The sequence below is a fragment of the Gymnoscopelus braueri genome (assembly GCF_963280865.1).
Source record: "Gymnoscopelus braueri genome assembly, chromosome: 19".
NCBI lineage: Eukaryota > Metazoa > Chordata > Actinopteri > Myctophiformes > Myctophidae > Gymnoscopelus > Gymnoscopelus braueri.
The window spans coordinates 7,232,039-7,251,099 of NC_137621.1; the positions used below are offsets into that span (position 1 = coordinate 7,232,039).

Consider the following 19,061-nt stretch of genomic DNA (forward strand, 5'->3'; position numbering starts at 1 on the left):
CACTCACTCACTCACTCACTCACTCACTCACTCACTCACTCACACACACTCACACAAACAAACAGTAGAATGAAAAGACACATTCTCAGCTTTATTCTATTTCACCATAGCCCTTTTCTCATTATGAGTCTGTAAAAATTTCCAGGGAATCAGGTCGGGACATTGTCTGGTGTTGGCTTTGTAGCGCGCAACAGGAGAATGTCTGTTTCAGATGCGTTTATATACTTTGTATAACAAATAACACTCTGATTAGGTGAGGGGCAGTGTCTGGGTAGAAGCAAACATTAGCTTCTCCCACGTGAGGGAGATGTGAGGATAATGTGGGGCCCTATTTTCACCGGTGCCTTACCCATTATCCCTAAACTTCTTTGCCATTTTTTACTATTTTTTAAAACATTTTCAAATAGTTCAAATAGCCAATCTACAAGGCAAGCTCAAAACGTGTCGATGTAGATCGGCCAGTTGAACTATTTGTAAATGTTTTTAAAAATAGTAAAACATGGCAAAGAAGTTTAGGGATAATGGGGTAAGGCACCGGTGAAAATAGGGCCTGTGGTCTTTTATCCATTTCCTTCCACAGAACATGACAGATGTGAAAATAAAATGTGTAATATATGCTTAGGAATTGAAGTGTGTGATATGCAGTACGCACCCATGTAGTACAACAAACTGCTATAAGGACTGTGTAAAATCATTATTGAGTTTGTGTATTTCACATGCTTAAATGTTTATGATAAGGGTGCAAATGGACACAGGAAAGAAGCGTTGTTTGTGTTGGCAGAAGATTGAATCGTTGAATATTTCCAACTCAAACGCTAATACAACTTAACTCAAGGGAGCTGGTGGTAGCCTAAAGTCGTACTGAGTCGGACATGTGCGTTCATAAATACAGCCGCACCGTTTGAAGACTGGAAAACTTCCATGTTACAGTGCAAGTGTGAAGGGCACTTAAGTCTGTACCCTATACAGGCCACATAACACCAGAGAAACAGGAAAACCACAGCAGGCTACTGACACTGACTCAACCAGGACTGCTTTAACAAATGGACTCCACTGGACACCAGTGACAATTTTGACACACTTTGTTTGTCAATTTTTGAAAACAGATACAAATTTATTTTATTTTTATTACCTCAAGGTGTGAAGATTAGAAGTTAATTTAGACACTTCAGCCCAGGATAAAACATTACCATTTATTAACCATTTACCATGTACTACATATAATCATTTACTGCAATATTAACCATTTACTGCAATGATATTGCATTCAGTTTGGCGGTGTGACTCTGCTAAAGTGATATTACAGATTACCTGCGCAAGCATGACACAGAATCTGAGATCACAAACCCCCCAGAGCAGAGAATAAAATACAGTTTTACATAAACATAACATTGAAAGCATAATTAAACTATCACATATCATAGTACAATCCATAGAACCACAGTACAATCCTAAATGCCACAGGGAGGAGGCTGGGGAGGTGGAGGGAATTTGAAAACCAACAGCTGTACAACCAGCTGAGACAGATAAGCATGTAGAATGAACAGTGAATGCCTTAACAGACGACGTCACACTGATAAGAACCAGTATGCCGGCGCAAAAAAGAACTCCACCGCTCATAAGATGCAAAAGTGGTCACAGCCTCACATGTAAAAACGTCCGGGGAGAGTGAACGTGGCATAAACCTCCTGCCTTCCGTGTGTACATGAACTATCGCTACGCTGAATATAGCTCACTTCTAGGAAACTGTTTTCAACTAAACTTAGAGACTGAAAAAAAAAACACACACAAACAGCAGAGCGATGACTGTGAAAACATCCTGTGGTTTACATGTTTTCAGGTCAGCACTTTCCAAAACAACTTTTAGACCTACATTAATGCTGATTACTGTCACTTCTGCACTCTATTCCTGTCTCCTCGTTTGTGTGTGTTCCTGGGTTCTACATAACAGTAATATTAGTATCAGTTTAGGTCTGTGCACCTGCCAGTCTACCCACGAACTGCAGTTACATTTTATATAAGAGCAAAACTATCAGATATCAAAACAAAGAGCAAATATACAAAAGTGCGTAATAAAGAAAGAATTCCTCAGTCCAGGCCTGGAATTTCATCAGTTTAGGGTCAAAGCCAGGGGCTGCCCTGCCATTTAAAAAAAATAATGAAATACTTTTTATTGATTTGTAAATTAATCAATAAAAAAGCTGTATGTTTCACAAAATAATAATTGGTATTTAGATGACCTGGACTTTGCAGAGTCACTGGACAGTGGAAGATGGGGGTCATGGGAAGTTAAAAATTCACAATCTCAACAAAAGACATGGTGTCTAAATACCATATTGACAGGAAAGAGGTCAGAGGACATTTAAACAAAGTTGTACAAAGTCGAAAAACTGCTCCTTTTTTCGTTTGGTGTCATTTTCATTTTCCTATTTTCCCTTCAAAAACCGAATCAAGAAAACAGAACACTGAAGCTGTTTTCCGTTGTTCCATTATCCATCTGCACTGAAAGTCAAGTGTAACAGACGGCTTGTTTCATAGTTTGCTTCCATTCACATTCATCCAACCGGACCAGGAGGACCTTCAAAATAAAGGTCAAGTGTTTGAGGATTTACCGGAACCGCTGCCGGTCATCACATTATTGGCCTAGGACTGTGACAAAAACTAAAACATATCCATGAATTCAAGTCTCCATGGGGTGACTAATCGAGTCAGTTTAGGGGTGAACTATCCCTTTAAATACACTTCCAAGTCCAATTAGACAACAGTCTTCAGCTGGGTTGCCCAGGTGGAGCCAGTCTCTCGACCAGGGCCACGCAGAGAGGGGAGGGGGTGAGCAGGGGCAGAGTCACAACAGGGGCAAAACAGTGGCACACTAGATATGACAGCTTACATGACAAGGGCAGCTAGGGCACACAGGGCAGGGGCATTGATTGATTGATTGATTGATTGATTGATTGATTGATTGAATGAATACTTTATTACCAGTTTGCAAAAAGTACAGAGGTGCAGTTATACAATAATGCTAAAAGGATATCACGAAAAGACCAAAAACAGAATATCGGTGCCGATTAATCGGTCGACCACTGGTTTTAAGTCTGCATGGAATTCTCAAATCCTGTGTTAAGAGTCACAGAAGAAAGTAAATGCATTCATGATTCACAAAATAACCAAACACTTAATTAAAATGTTTTGGATTTTGCAGGATATAATGTATTCAGTACACATTGCAGCCTCTCGCTCTCTTTCTCTTTCTCAAGCACATGCGCACACACGCACACATAAATATACACACCGCTGCCCTGCATAATTCAGTGCTGTGTTCTCTTCTTCACTCAAGCTGTCGGCAAACAAATCCACACATCCTCAGTTGTCAAGTTGTTGCTACAGGTGTTTTCCAAAGTAGCCTCTCTAATGTCCTCAATACAAGTCCTATGATGAATTAAGTCCGTCAGGCTGGGAGGCGAAGATTAATATGTTTTCCTCTGTGTGTGTGCGTGTGTGCGTGCGTGTGCGTGTGTGCGCCGTATATCATGAACACAATATCCAATCATCCCAATCACCGTCGGGCAGCGGTGGCCTAAAGGTTAGAGGAGCGCACTGCCGGAAGGTTGCCGGTTCGATTCCCCTGACCGGCAGGAAAAAAAAGCTGGGTGGGGAAGTGAATGGTCTCCACTCACCCCTCCCCCAACACCGCTGAGGTGCCCTTGAGCAATGCACTGAACCACCAACTGGAGCTGCTCAATGGCCAACAGTAAAAGACTGTGGTTCTATTGGTCAGCTCCTAGGTTTTAATGTGTGTCTGTCTGTGTTTTTCTATGTGCAGGGCGTTGCTGTAAATGAGCACTTGTGCTCTGCTACTACCCTGGGTAGATAAAGAACCAAAAAATAGAAAATTGGAATCACATGTTGAGGTGCCTCTATATATTGCACACCTCCAAAAACGTCTTTCACTTGTGCCCATACGGACGCCACAAACGCGAGGAAAAGTTGCACCGTCTGTACAAACTCTGTTTTCCCCCGCAGCTTCCTCTTGTGCTGACGGCTGCACCCCACAACTGACACATCCCTGGGTAGTCAACCCAGCCTGGTGAAGAGCAGCGCTCCGAGGAGCACACTTTTCTAGGTTATACTTCAATGTAATACCACGTTACTCATGGAAAATAGCGGATCTATACTGTCCATCAATCATGTCGCATTCCTGAGCCAATAATTTGATGACCGGCAGCAGTTCCGTATAGAGACACAAAGGAGACTCTTTGTGTCTCTATACGGAACTGCTGCCGGGTTCCGTATTGATAAGTCAATGTGATGAGCGTCCGTCACACACTGTCTCACACACTTGAACAGGACTCCTAGATTCTTCAAGTTGACAAACATGTAGGGATGTGATGAGGTTTGTATCATGAAGGCAACTCTCCTACCGGATAATACCGTCAGGAGAAGGCGTGCTCTACTCAAGGGGAGTCTTGAGGAGTAGTCTCTTGGAATAACTGGGTGCAGATTATTGAGAATACATATAATAAAGGAATATCCGCACTTTCTTCAGTTATGTTCTTGGTTTATTCTTTACAGATGAACAGCCGCAGCAGACAAACGGACGTGTTTCGGCACGTCGGCCTTCCTCAGCGTTTCAAACAGGGTTTGTATCACACACTGTACCGTTACTTGTTCACTCACTTGTGTAATAAAGTCTAACCCTAATGTATTCATGTTGTTACATGTCATATTATTGGGGCGGTCATAGCTGAGTGGTTAGTGAGCCCGCCTAGGGAACCAGCTGGCCCTGGTTGCCCCAGGTTCGATTCCAGGCTATCCCAGCATATGTGCCGATGATATGAAATTTGTCCCTGAGCAAGACTCTTAACCCCAATTGCTCACAGGTTCTCATTGGAAACAAGACCGCAAGGACTTTCATGAACGACCTGTTAAAAGGAATTATCCTTATCCTTATTAGTGCTGATCTTCATAGAGTTACGCTTGTTTTACACTTTGATGTTGTCTAACCGGGTGCTTCCAGGGGACCTTGAGTGGGAACCAGGAGGTCACAGTTTAAAATCATATACAGTACTACAAGCTCACAATGTGTGTGTCGCCTATTTTTTATTTTTTTTACAAATGTTGACACATTTTCTCTTATGGGGGTGCCTGGCCCAACATCTTTTCAAACTAACGGGGGATTGCAGCCACGTCAATGACCAGTTTGGGGGTCCTTGACATAAACAATTTTTGAGAACCACTTTTCAACATTGTGGTTGCATGTTTATATTTTACCAGAGTGTTTCCTGTCATGCTGCGTCTCTTAGCGCTTGTTTTCTTATCTATGTTTGCAGTGAGTGTTGACGTGACCGCATCAGCTGCAATGCAGCCATAGAGTTCTATAAAACCTAGAGCAGGGGTCTTCAAAGTTTTTCAGGCCAAGGACACCTTAGCTGAGCGAGAGATGAAGCAGGGACCCCCCACTACATATTGGATTCATGTTAAATGTGACATTTAACGACTTACACCTTCAATACTTTGTAAACTTGACCTTTGGCTCGATACTTGGTCTGCTCTTTTTTTTCCCCCTGTACACCAAAACCTCTTCGCCAAAAATAGGCAATCTACAAGCTCACAATATGTCGCAGACGCGTTGTGACCTTGTAGATCTATACCATTTTCAGGTGAACGCATGTAAACATATGCAACATAGTAATATTATTGTCACACGCTCTAATTCCTGTCTCCTCATCTGTGTTTGTTCTCTGCAGCCCAACATAACATAAATGATTATTGGTATTATTAGTGGTATTAGTGTTTTAACAGTTATTTTGGTAGTGTTTACCTGAAATCATGTAAACCACAGCATGTTTTTACAGTCATCTGTGTTATATACCCCCCGCCCCCCCCCACCCCATTGCTAAGTTCAACAGAATGGTTTCCAAGAAATGAGGCAGCTATCTTCTGATCTTCACACCTTGACAAGCGTGTGAATCTACCTTCATTTGGGCGTTTGGCTGTGATCTTCTTTTTTTTTAAAGACTTGGTGGTTTCATGGTCATTTAAAAAGAGCACTGTAAATGTTGGCCAGAGCAATGGGTTTATTATGTATAGAGCTGCAATAGAGCTTATTTTTTTTAGCTTATGTCAAAACTACTGGACTTAACTATACAGAACAGACTGCATGATATCTGACAATATAAGACATTGGATGCGCGGGCATTTCTGGCATGAATAAGTGTGCTTGAAACTATAAATAGCACTACAAGAGATGAGATGCACAGGAAAGTGATCAATCTTGTTAATGTGCAGGTTGTATGGAAGCAATATCATAATTCAAATGAAAAAGCTCTATCCTCCCTTTTCTCACTCTACACCAAATCTCTTCATAAAAAACAGCCTATCTACAAGCTCACAATGCGCCGCATTTCAACGTGTTGTAAGCTTGTAGATTGTCTATTTTTTCAGAATATTCACCGAATGATCGCCTACTATGACGGGGTCCGCTCATAATTCAGACATCCCAGTATTAGGGACCGTCATGTTAGTGTGAGGCTAGGGTTAATAATAATAATAATAATAATAATAATAAACTGTATTCATATAGCACCTTTCATGACATAAATGCAGCGCAAAGTGCTTTACAGAACAAAACAAAAACAAACAAAAAAAATGTATAAAATACACAATAAAACAGTGGCAAAAAACACTGGCATAAAATTAATGGCTAAAACAATACATAACAGGCAGTGAGGCAGTGAGCAAAACAGTAAAGACATGAATAACAACACAGAGATTTAGAAGAGAAAAAATCAACTAAAAGCAAGAGTGAAGAAATGTGTCTTGAGCTGTGCTTTAAAACTGTCCACAGAGGGTGCCCGTCTTATGTGTAATGGGAGTTTATTCCAAGCCGTCGGACCGTAGAAGCAGAATGCTGCTTCACCGTGTTTTTTGTATGACATTTCAGGCACTTCGAGTAGGCCTGCACTAGAAGACCTGAGGGGGCGGTTTGGAACGTATTTAGGGAGGAGGTCATAGAGGTAGGAAGGTGCCAGACCATTGAGAGCTTTATAAACAAGTAAAATCATTTTCAAATCAATCCTAAAAACAACCGGGAGCCAATGTAGTGATGCTAAAACTGGAGTAATATGTTCTCTCATCCTAGTTTTAGTTAAAACTCTGGCTGCCGCATTTCGAACTAGTTGTAGTCTGTCGGTTGTTTTCTTTGGCAGGCCAGAAAAAAGTGCATTACAGTAATCAAGTCGAGAGAACACAAAAGCGTGGATCAACGTTTTTGCATCGTCCAACGACAGATAGGCTCTAATTCGTGCAATATTTCTCAGATGGATGGGGTTAGTTATAATGGGGCCAGTTGGACCAACGGGGCGTCGGAATAATGACCACATGCCCGGAATAGGGATGCTAGGGTTCATGTGGTTAAATAATACACCGTTATTCTTCATCCACAAAATCTATCAACACACATGGTGTGTTGCAGCACGGTGGCAAAATACGTTTGTTTCTGTTATTCAGTTTTAGACCCAGATTTCACACGAGGAACGTTGACATCACCTGTGTGACTTTTATTTAACCCATTTAACCCATTAAGACCGGGAAAGCATCTGTCATTTTAGATTTTAACCATTATCTTATACTTTGGCTATTGAAAAATAGCAGATGTACAAGCTCATAGCGCGGCACCGAGTGCCACGCTATGAGCTTGTAGTTCTGCTATTTTTTTGTTTTATCGTGAAAATGTGTGCAAATCTTTGGATGTATATTTTTTAAAGCAAACAATCTTTGCTTCTGGGGGATTCTACATGTCTTCTAAATCCTAACAGTTTGAAAAAAACGTATGTTGCTGCTATATATCAGTGGTGCTCAAACTTTTGAATGTCAAGGACCCCACAAATTATCTGTATTTAGCCGCGGACCCCCATCTCAAAAGATGTCGTTCCAGGGACCCCCCAGAAGCAAAGATTTTAGTTAAAAATGTTCGCTTTAAAAATATATATATATCTAAAGATTTGCACAAATATTCACGATTTAAAAACAAATAGCAGATCTACAAGCTCATAGCGCGGCATATCTGCTATTTTTTAATAGCCAAAGTATAAAATAATGGTTAAAGTGGTTACACAGATGCGTCTTAATGGGTTAACTAACAATATGAATGAATCTAAAGCTTCCAAACTGAGCGGACAGATGTGTCTGACGTGCCGTCTTCTCTTTCTCGGAATAGGGACGGATGACTCGTCAGCTAAATTAACAGGAAATAGATGTGCTGTATAAATAGTTATTAATATCACAACAGACATGGGTGTTACTTGTAAGGACATTTATTTTATTTATCAAGCATGCAAAAGTCTCACAACTACTATAAGTTAAAGGGATACTCCACTTTCAAATAAAATAAACATTTAAAAAATATATTAAAAATAAATGAAAAAAGTAATGAAAAAATCACGGCCCCCTCACGCATTAGAGTGTCCTACTAATGTGTGAGGGGGCCGTGATTTTGCCATAACTTCTTTCATTTTTTTAAAATATTTGTTTTAATGTTTATTTTATTTGAAAGTGAAATATCCCTTTAAATGGTGCAGATACATTCTCATAGGTATTATTTATAGCAAGTCTTTAGAATCTGTGGTATCAAAAATCATTACAAAACCTGCCCCCCCCCCCTGCAATAACAAAGAATGTGACTCAGTGACAGAAGCATACCTTCCAGATTGTCTTCCTAATTAAAATCAACATTTTAATATACCTACAGATTCACTATGAATCTGTAGGTAACCTTATACAAATAAAATAAACACCCAGAGTGGAATTTCCCTTCCAGGGTCAGAGTGTAGATTGTGTTTATAGGTCACATTTTATTTTCCCCAGTATGTCTACTCTGCACACCACATGTATTAATGTATTGTATTGCAAGTACATATTAGCAGATAAAGGTTTCTTCCCACACAAATAATACATTGTAATGACTTATTTGATCATGTTGAGACTATCACATTGTGTGATTCCTCTACTATGACTTGTCAATGCCACAGTATGTATGACATGTCAGCTCAGGTGGCCTCCTTGAGAAAAGCATTTGTTCTCACCTGTATGAATCCTCATGTGTCTCTTCAGGTGTTCTTTTCGATTAAAACTCTTGCCACAAACTGCACAATAAAAGGGTTTTTCACCTGTATGCGTCCGCATGTGTTTTCTCAGATCACTAGTGTCACCAAAACCTTTATCACAAACCACACAACTAAAGGACTTCTCCCCCGTATGAATCCTCATGTGTTTCTTCAGGTGTGTGCTTCGACTGAAGCGTTTACCACACACCGTACAACTGAAGGGCTTCTCTCCCGTATGAGTCCTTATGTGCATCTTAAGATTTCCATTTCGGTTAAAAGTTTTACCACAAACCGTACAACCAAATGTTTTCCCCCCTGAGTGTGTTCTCGCGGACGGAGTTTCTTGCGCCGAAATCAGGTCCTGGGACAGCTTGTTTCTCAAATACAATCTTTGTCCTTCCACGGAGTGTGTCTCGTTGTGTGATGTCAGTGACCGATCTTCTCTGGTCTCCTCCCAGTCAACACTGTCTTCAGTGTCAGATTCAGAACAGTTTGAAGAGATGAGCTGGACATCGTTAGCTGGTTGTGATGCTCCATAGTTCTCTACATCAGCTTGTGTTTTCATGTGTTCATTTGAAGCGCTGATTAGATGCTCTGTCTCTCTGTTTTCATTATATTCACTTTTCACCGCTAGTAATGTCATCGTTGACCCCTCAGCCTCCTCTGGTCTGGGAAATAGCTCCTGCTGTTCCTCCTTAATCTGTGGAGGCTGTGGTTCCTCTTGGAGCAGATCGGGCCTCCTCTCCTCCTGTTGCTCAGGTGATGCCTCCTCTTCACAGGCTGGAAGGAAGTCTAGGCAGAATCAGAAATGAGAGAAACAGTGTGATTAGGGATGGGACGATAATTGTTATTATCATTTATGGTGATAAAAGAACGCTCACAATAATCATATCGCGGAGATTTAAATGTATCATGAAATTGTCCTTCGTCATACACTAGGATGAATAAGCTTTTGTTGAGCTGCAAATTCAGCCCCACTTAAACCCTCTATACTTGATAAAACAGACCTGTAAAGAACTCATTTGGTACGCTCTTATTTCACTCTACACAAATCGAGCGTTCCCCGCAGAATAGGGATGCTGGGGGTTCAAGTGGTTAACAAAAGTGGCATTTTAAGTTGTAAGTATACTTTGATTATTGCGATAATATCGTTGGTTCGGTTGCAATTATTTTTTCCACAATAATCGTCATTTTCATATCGTCCCACGATCATCCCTACGTGTGATGATTAATATGTGCATACAATAAACAGCGTGCCTCTGCAGACACATGAGGACATTATGAGAAGACAGGATGAAGGGAGAATGAATAAACGTCTGGCTGTCAGTCCATTGCGTATAATAATACCAAAAAAATCATAATTTGTTCGGAAACTCATTTTATAACAACAACAAAAAGACCTATCATAAAAATGTTAATCCTATCCTGAACCCAGTAACGTGAATTGTGTCGAATCGGTAGCTCCCCAACTCTCTCTCTCTCTCTCTCTCTCTCTCTCTCTCGCGCACACACACACACACATTTGAAATATTTATTTATGTCCACATAAACAGTACAAAGGACATAAACACTGCCAGCGCAGTCAGATAAAGGGAAAACTGCGCGCGCGCACACACACACACACACACACACACACACACACACACACACACACACACACACACACACACACACACACACACACACACACACACACACACACACACACACACACACACACACACACACACTGCACATGAGGGGGCAGAACTTATAGACAGATGGCCATGTTTATGTAACATATGTCATATCCTTTTTTGCATCTTGCTACTAGCTGCTATAACAAACAAACATCCCCTTGTAGATCGTCTATTCTTGGATATCTGATGTAGAAGAAAAGGGGAGGGGGCTGGGGGGGGGGGATTTCAATTAAATTAGGTTATCTATTATTCTTTTTTTATACTTGATTACCTCAATTAGTTCCCTAGTCCACTGGTTCTCAACCTTTTCAGGCTGAGACCCCCCCAAAAATAATTATATTTGAACTGGGGACCCCATGTTCACAATGCCGTGAGATTGTAGATCAGCTATTTTCCCTTTTTTGGCCTCTTTCTTATATTATTTGACAATTTGGCCAATGTTTGACCAGTTTTTATACTATGGTTTGTTGATTACTTTTGACGCAGTAATGGACTTTTTTTTCATTTCATTTATTTTCTTTTTTTAGGTATTAGGTATTAAACTAAAAGTCATTAAATTGTCACTTTACTGTCATTGTCACTTTACCCCCCCCCCCAAAAAAAAAATCTGGTTGAGAACCAATGCCCTAGTCGAGAGTGGAGAGGGGTCTTCAACGTTTTTCAGCCCAAGGACCCCTTACCCCTTATGTAGTGGGGGGGTCCCCACTACATATTGAATAAAATTGTGTTACAGATTAAACTTTTTCATTTCATTTTCCAACTGACTTGCCTGGCCCCATGGTAAATCATGTTTTGGGGTGAGCGTTCGGCACAACTGCCAATCAAAGTGAGTGACTGTACTGGCCAATCACAGCGCGTCTTTTCCGGGACTTGGCAAAACACACACACAGCATAACATCTGTTTAGTAGACTACGGCGATACGACCGTTTTCTAATACAAAAAATATATAATATATAATATAATTAATATTTTAACTCTATGGGAGAGACTCAGCCTAGACAGACAGGGCAGCCTCTTTGTTGTTTTCCGGCACCCTCCCAACCTAGCTGTAGAATACAACTCTCGTAGACGTATTTCTGACGTTTTCAATCTACGAGAGTTGTAGGGTTCACGCCCCATGGAGACAGGGACTTTCTGCACTATGCCCCGTAGACACTCCAAACATGTACAAATTGAAAATAAAGGTGCTTACCCCCAAGCCCCAAATGTTAACTGTCTCTACGCGGTAGTAGTTTAATGTAATAATCCATATCTTTCAATAAAGAAGTGTTTTAATGCCGTTTGTGGCCGATTCTGTCGGAAGTTCCCAATGGGCGGTAGTGACGGGTAGTGACGGGGCGCATCCGGTGATACCCGGAATTACACTAAATGTAAACAGGAAGTAAACGAGGGTGAAAAAATGGCGTTCGGCCACAGACGGCATTAAAACACTTCTTTATTGAAAGATATGGATTATTACATTAAACTACTGCCGCGTAGAGACAGTTAACATTTGGGGCTTGGGGGTAAGCACCTTTATTTTCAATGTGTACATGTTTGGAGTGACTACGGGGTATAGTGCAGAAAGTCCCTGTCTCCATGGGGCGTGAACCCTACAACTTTTGTAGATTGAAAACGTCAGAAATACGTCTACGAGAGTTGTATTCTACAGCTACTCCCAACCCAGTTCTAGCCTGAATTAAAAGGGCAATACAACATGGTTCTCCGGACGGACAGCAAGCTCTCCTCCTCTGCCCCAGGTACAGTTTAGGTTATTTTGATCTGGCACTTATTGCGGTCAAGTTCATCCTGAGATTGCCTACTCCCATGCCATGCAGTCAATAACATAACATAACATGCAGGAGTATTATTATTATTTATCATTATTCTGATAAAACATGTGTTTTGTTTGTGCATGTCATGAACTAATTATCATGTATAACCACAGCTGATAAAGCACACACAATGTCAATATGTCAATGACTGTAGTATGCTGGTCCTATAATGTAAACGCAATTAAACGCATAGAAAGATCGGTCACCAGAGATTTCGACCCAGGACGATTCGACCCGGACCATTCGACCCGCTTTCGACCCGCTTGGACCTGACATTTCGACCCGGACCGAGAGAGAGAGACAGAGAGAGAGAGAGAGAGACAGAGACGTAATAATAATAATATGTACATTGATTTACCAAACAATTATTATTTGTCTGTCAGGGTGAAACAAGCCCAAAGGCTTTCAAGCACAGCCATTGAGATAAAGTATAGTTTTGTCGCGCCCGAGCGCCTCCAGGCGCGAGTGCCCGCGACGACCGGCCGATGGTCTGCTATTCGACTAAGCGCCGTCCGAGTTATGTACCGATAGGCACAGAATCGTAAATAATATTGGTGGGGACTGCGTTACACAAACGCAGCACACTCCCAAAGCTGGCGCCGCCGGCAGCTCCGCGGAGCTGTAAGGCATACATTATTATTTCATTTAGAAAAGAAGGTTTACAAAAAAAAATATTTAAAAAAAAAGTATGCAACTGGGGGAGCATGCTTACAATATTTACTCTTAAATATACTCAGGACCTCACCGTCACCTTGTACCTTCAGGACCTCACCACCGTCACCTTGTACTCTACTACCCTCTAGGCCCTAGATTAGAACAGCAACACTGGTTACAAAGTGGGGGGAGCGGGCTGTGGGGAGGAATGCAGCCACTCTCTACTCCTCCAGATGATCGAGAGACGCAACTGACATATACTTCTCCATACAACGGTGTTTTACCGGATTTGTGATGCTGTTGAAAAAGCGTTCTCTCAGGTAGAGTTGAATGGTGATGGTCCTCTGTATGTTAATGACCTTGGCTGTGGCTTCACGGCTTGGTCATTGTTCTCACATAACAAGTTTGTCCAGTATTCAACCCCCAGGCAGCCTCAGTAAGGAGCTGCTGGGCGCTGGCGTTTTTTTCTGCCTTTTTTTTTTCTCTCTCGTTTTTTTTCCATTAGAGGTAGTATTAAATGCCGTTTTTTCAAATCACCTCGCGGGCCAGATTTGACGACGTCGCGGGCCACAAACGGCCCGCGAAACACCAGTTTGACATCACTGATCTAGGGGTTACACAGATAATTCGACCCGGTAAATTTGGGTCGAGCTGACTCAAATTCGCGGCTGGGCGAATTGTCCTGGGTCGAAATCTCTGGTGACCTAGACATCTACACATATTGTGTTGGCATTACAATGACAGTGTGAATTAAAGCAGGGGTCTTCAACGTTTTCAGGCCAGGGACCCCCTAGCTGAGAGAGAGATGAAACAGGGACCCCCACTATATTGTATAAAATTGTGTTTCAGATTTCCCTCTACACCTATACCTCTTTGCCAAAAATAGCCGATCTACAAGCTCACGCTGCGAGGCGCTGTGAGCTTGTTGATCTGCTATTTTTGGCTAAAGTTCTCCTCAGAAAAGGGATGCTAGAGGTCAAGTGGTTAATGTAAAAAAAAAAAAATCATACCACCCAAACATTTGGTGAACCCCCTGTAGTAACTCTGAGGACCCCCTAGGGGTCCCGACCCGGACCCCCTGTTGAAGACCCCTGAATTGAAGGGTGAATGGTTATGATTTGTAACAGACCTGTCAGGTCAGAGGTGACCTGAGGAGTGAGGAGCTCCAGCTGTCTGTGTGTCTCATCTATTTGTTGTTGGTATTGTACTATAGTTGTGACAAACACAGCTAATATGTCCTCTGCGACGGCGCTCAGTCGTTCATTGACGAACAGCCTCAACGTCTCTATGTCACACATTGTTACTTTAGTTCAAAAATAATAATAAGTCTCTGTTGATTCTTTTACCGACAGAATCACTGCATGTTTTTTATTATTATTATTTTTTGTTACATACGTAAACAATGAGAATAACGTCCGGGTCGGTCGATTATGATGCGCGCACGTGAGTTACAGACTGGGCTCAATTCACGTTGTGGTTTGCAGATCCGGTCTAGAGCGGATAAGGAAACAAGGAGTGTTTATGCATGAGTATGTGTTTGGAAATGGCCGGATACAGTAGGCGGGCTCTAGACCGGATGTGAGTAGAAGTCACGTAGAAGTTGTAAAGACTGAGCGTGTTGGTGCATTGATACTTGTCCGCCGGCTTCGCCCCCTGCTGGACATAGGTCAACACTGCTGCATTTGAACGTCATAGCCTACAGTACTTTGTTGGTATGGTATATGGAAGCTGTCTGTATTGTTTGATTTTTTTTTGCAGAAAATCATTAAATAGGCTACATTTTCAAGGGTTCGTTGCATTATTTGGTGTAACTTTGGGATGCTGCCATTAAGGTGTGATGTATATTCAATGATGTATTTATTTACTGTTAATAGATTGTACATTTACACTTTACATTGATTTATTGATGACTGCACATTATGTGAACTCATTCATTCAGAGACCCAGTGCAGATTTGGTGTCTAGTGTCTAGTGTCGTTATTTAAGTCTATTGTTTAATCTTATTTGTATTTTATTTTTACTCTTACTACTGTTGCAGTGGATTTTAAAAATGGGCCAGAAAAGGCAGCCATCTCTACTCAAAAGCATACAGCATCCCCAACCTACCTAGCCCATACAATATATTGAATTTAGATTTCCCCAGATGTAGTATTGTCTCTGACCATCTGGCCACGCGAGAGTCTAACCATACTAGCAGTGCTTAAACTTAAAAGGTTCCTTGGCCAATAAGCCAAAATGCCGTAATACATTATAATTGCCCTCTATAAATAAAATCAAAAATCAAAAACGCCTTACATATTTAATTTATTTTAGAAATAGTTCATCTTTTACTGAAGGGGGACAACACCCTCGCAGGTTGATGATGTCATTTGTCCATGTGTGGTCCAGCCCTATGGAATATATGGAATGCATAATGCTAATAACACATTTAAAATATTGTTTTGATGTTCATATTAACCTTAGGAAGTAGTGTTTTATTAGGGCATACTATTAACATTCCATAAGGCTGGACCATACATGGACAAATGACATCATCAACTTGTGACAGGCGTTCTCCCCCACGAGTAAAAGATGAACTATTCTAAAATAACTAAAATATTCAAGGTGTTTTTAGTTACACATTTGAGTTATAGAGGGCAATTATAATGTATTACTGCATATTTGGCTTATTAGCCAGGGATCCTTATAAGTAAAATTGATTAATTAAACCCCACCAAACGCATGCCTAAACTTCAATCTAATCTATACTTATTAGGTATAGTTAGACCAACAATGATGCTGGTGTGACACATGGAGGAGCAATGTAAAGGGAAATGTTTTCTACCATTTGGTACCAATACCGGATTAAGCATGAATCCACCATTAGTCTCTTGGTTAACTGACTGACCACCTGGTTATGTACAGTAGACAGATGGCACCTGGCATCCTATCCTATAGTGTGTATTATAATTTTTTATATTATACTGTTTAGACTGATAATGGTTTACCCATTCTGATCCTAGATGACTATGTCTATGCATTTGATGTATTACCTTGTTTTCCTTGCTTACTGTAAATCGCTCTGGTTTAAGAGCGTCTGCTAAATGCCTAAATTGTATGTTTTTCTGTTCATTTTTGGAATAATTATTTCACCATTCAAATCAAACAGCAGAACAAAAACTATGATTTCCGTGATTGATTACTGGGGCTATATATTATATATCAGGGCTGACAAGATGTAGAGAGCTGGCTGGTAGCTCATTTCACTCTATAGGTAAGCAACTTTACACAAATAGAATAAATACCCAGAGTGGAATTTCCCATCAAGGATCAAATGCTGTGTTCATAATACATTTTAATTTGTAAAACACTTTACCTTTTCACACATCTCAAAGTGCTACAGAATACAAAAAATAAAAAATAAACATGGCAGAAAACAGCAATGGCCAAAACCACAAAAGACCCAACTAGGGACAAAAAGTAGAGTCTACAGAGAGTATAGTGCAAATATAGATCATATTTAAAATGTCCCCAGATGTCTGCACACTCCATGTGTTTATTGACTTCAGGAACCAGATCCAACATTGAGGAACCGGAATAGGTTACATCACATTTGGAACCGTTTCCGGAACAATGTGTCGCATCGCGCAGCATTGTGAGCTTGTAGATCGGCTATTTTCAAATGGCTGAAATGTATATAGGGCTGAAGTGATTAATGTATGTTTTGTAATAATAATCAAAATCTACAAAGTAACTAGTAACTAAAGTTTTCAAATAATTGTAGTGGAGTAAAAATACAATATTTGCCTTTGAGATGGAGTAGAAGTAAAAGTACCGAAAATTGGAAATACTCCAGAAAAGTAAAAAAAATACCTCAAAATTGTACTTAAGTACAGTACTTGAGTAAATGTACTTGGTTACTTTACACCACTGGTGACAGGTGAATTGGAGTAGCATCATTTGGTTAACTGTTCCTTTGGGAGTTAGGTTTAGCTCTAGCTCAGTGGATAGAGAGGTCAGAAAATCGCTGGTTCACCTCCTGGCCCCAGTCTGTGGTGTCAAATTGTCCCTGAGCAAGACACTTAACCCCTAACTTCTCCCCCCGAGCGAGCGATCATCATAACCATCTGAGCAGCCATAAGCTGGGTGAAGTTAAAATCTGAAGTTCCCTTTTTTTTTACTAATAAGGTAATAATAAAATCAAATTAATTTCCACAAGGGGAAGTAAAATATTAGCTGACAAAGTTGTCCACATTTAATGCAGATGTGTTACCTCCAAGTTAAAGCATTATTTCTATACAGAACATAATGGGAAAAACAGGTAAATTGAATGTATTGAGTTATTTGATCATGTTGAGATTGTCCGTTTCTGTGATTCCTCTGTTTTATCATCTATGATTTGTTGTCAGTGCCGTATGATAGGTGGTTTCCTTGAGAAACAGTTCAACAGCTTTCTCACCTGTGTGAACCCTCTGGTGTTTTCAGATTGCTGATTTAACCCAAAACCTTGATCATGAACTATAAAACTAAGGATTTCTCTCCTGTATGCATCCCCATGTGTTTCTTAAGATGTGAGCATTGACTGAAGCGCTTGCCACAAAGTATACAACTGATATGAGTATGTGTGTGCCTCTTAAGATGTGTACGTTGACTAAAGCGTTTACCACACAATGCACAACTGAAGGGCTTCTCTCCCGTATGAGTCCTTGTGTGCACCTCAAGATTTCCATTTCGGTTAAAAGTTTTACCACAAACCGTACAACTAAATGTTCTTTCCATTGTGTGAGCTCTCACGGTTTGAGTTTGTCGCTCTGATATCAGGTCCTGGGACAGCTTGTTTCTCAAAGAAAATCTTTGTCCTTCCACAGTGCGTGTCTTGTTGTGCGATTTCAGTGACTGATCTACTCTGGTCTCCTTCCAGTTATCGCTGTCTTCAGTGTCAGATTCAGAACAGCGTGAAGAGATGAGCTGGACATCACCAGCTGGTTGTGATGCTCCACGGTTCTCTACGTCAGCTTGTGTTTTCACGTGTTCAGTTGAGTTGCTGGCTAGAGGCTCCGTCTCTCTGTTTTCATTATATTCACTTTTCACCGCTAGTAATGACAACGTTGACCCCTCATCCTCCTCTGGTCTGGGAAATAGCTCCTCCCGTTCCTCCTTAATCTGTGGAGGCTGTGGTTCCTCTCTGTGGAGCAGATCGGGCCTCCTCTCCTCCTGTTGCTCAGGTGATGCCTCCTCTTCACAAACTGGGAGGAAGTCTAAGCAGAATGAGAAATGAGAGAAACAGCGTGATGCTTAATATTTCCATACAATAAACAGCGTGGCTCTGTAGACATGTGAGAACATAATTAGAGGACAGGGTGAAGGCAGAATGAATAAACGTCTGGCTGTCAGTCCATCGGGTTAATTGTTAGATCTGTAACGTGCACGCACGCACGCACGCGCGCGCACACACACTCACACACACACACACGCACACACATATTAAAAATGGCATTACTGTGTCAGGGGATTACTGTAAAATAATACACTTCCCCAAGATTAACAAACTGTTTATAGACCAGTATGTACTATAAACAGTAATATGTCATAATGTCATATCCTTTTTTGTATCTTACTACTAGCTGCTATAACAAAAAAACATCTTATTGCGGTCATGTTCATCCTGAGATCGCCTTCTCCCATGCATGCAGTCAATAACATAACTGCAGGTGTATTAACAAACAAGGGGTTGAATTCGTTCTCCTGCTATGCAACAAAAATGTGGAATGCCCTACCAAAAGTAGCGACGGAGTGTAAAACTGTACTGTACTCAAGTACAATTTTGAGG

The 19,061-nt window shown here is 41.0% G+C and overlaps 1 protein-coding gene across 1 annotated transcript; it reads right to left on the reverse strand.

The window, feature by feature from the left end:
• Nucleotides 1–8,658: 8,658 nt before the first annotated feature.
• On the reverse strand, nucleotides 8,659–14,623 carry LOC308074968 (uncharacterized protein). Its single transcript, XM_080414536.1, has 2 exons — nucleotides 14,382–14,623; nucleotides 8,659–9,896 (listed from the first exon to the last, which is right to left on the reverse strand). Exons 1-2 carry the CDS (start codon nucleotides 14,548–14,550, stop codon nucleotides 9,043–9,045), a joined length of 1,023 nt encoding a protein of 340 aa, XP_080270662.1. The 5' UTR covers nucleotides 14,551–14,623; the 3' UTR covers nucleotides 8,659–9,042.
• Nucleotides 14,624–19,061: the final 4,438 nt, after the last annotated feature.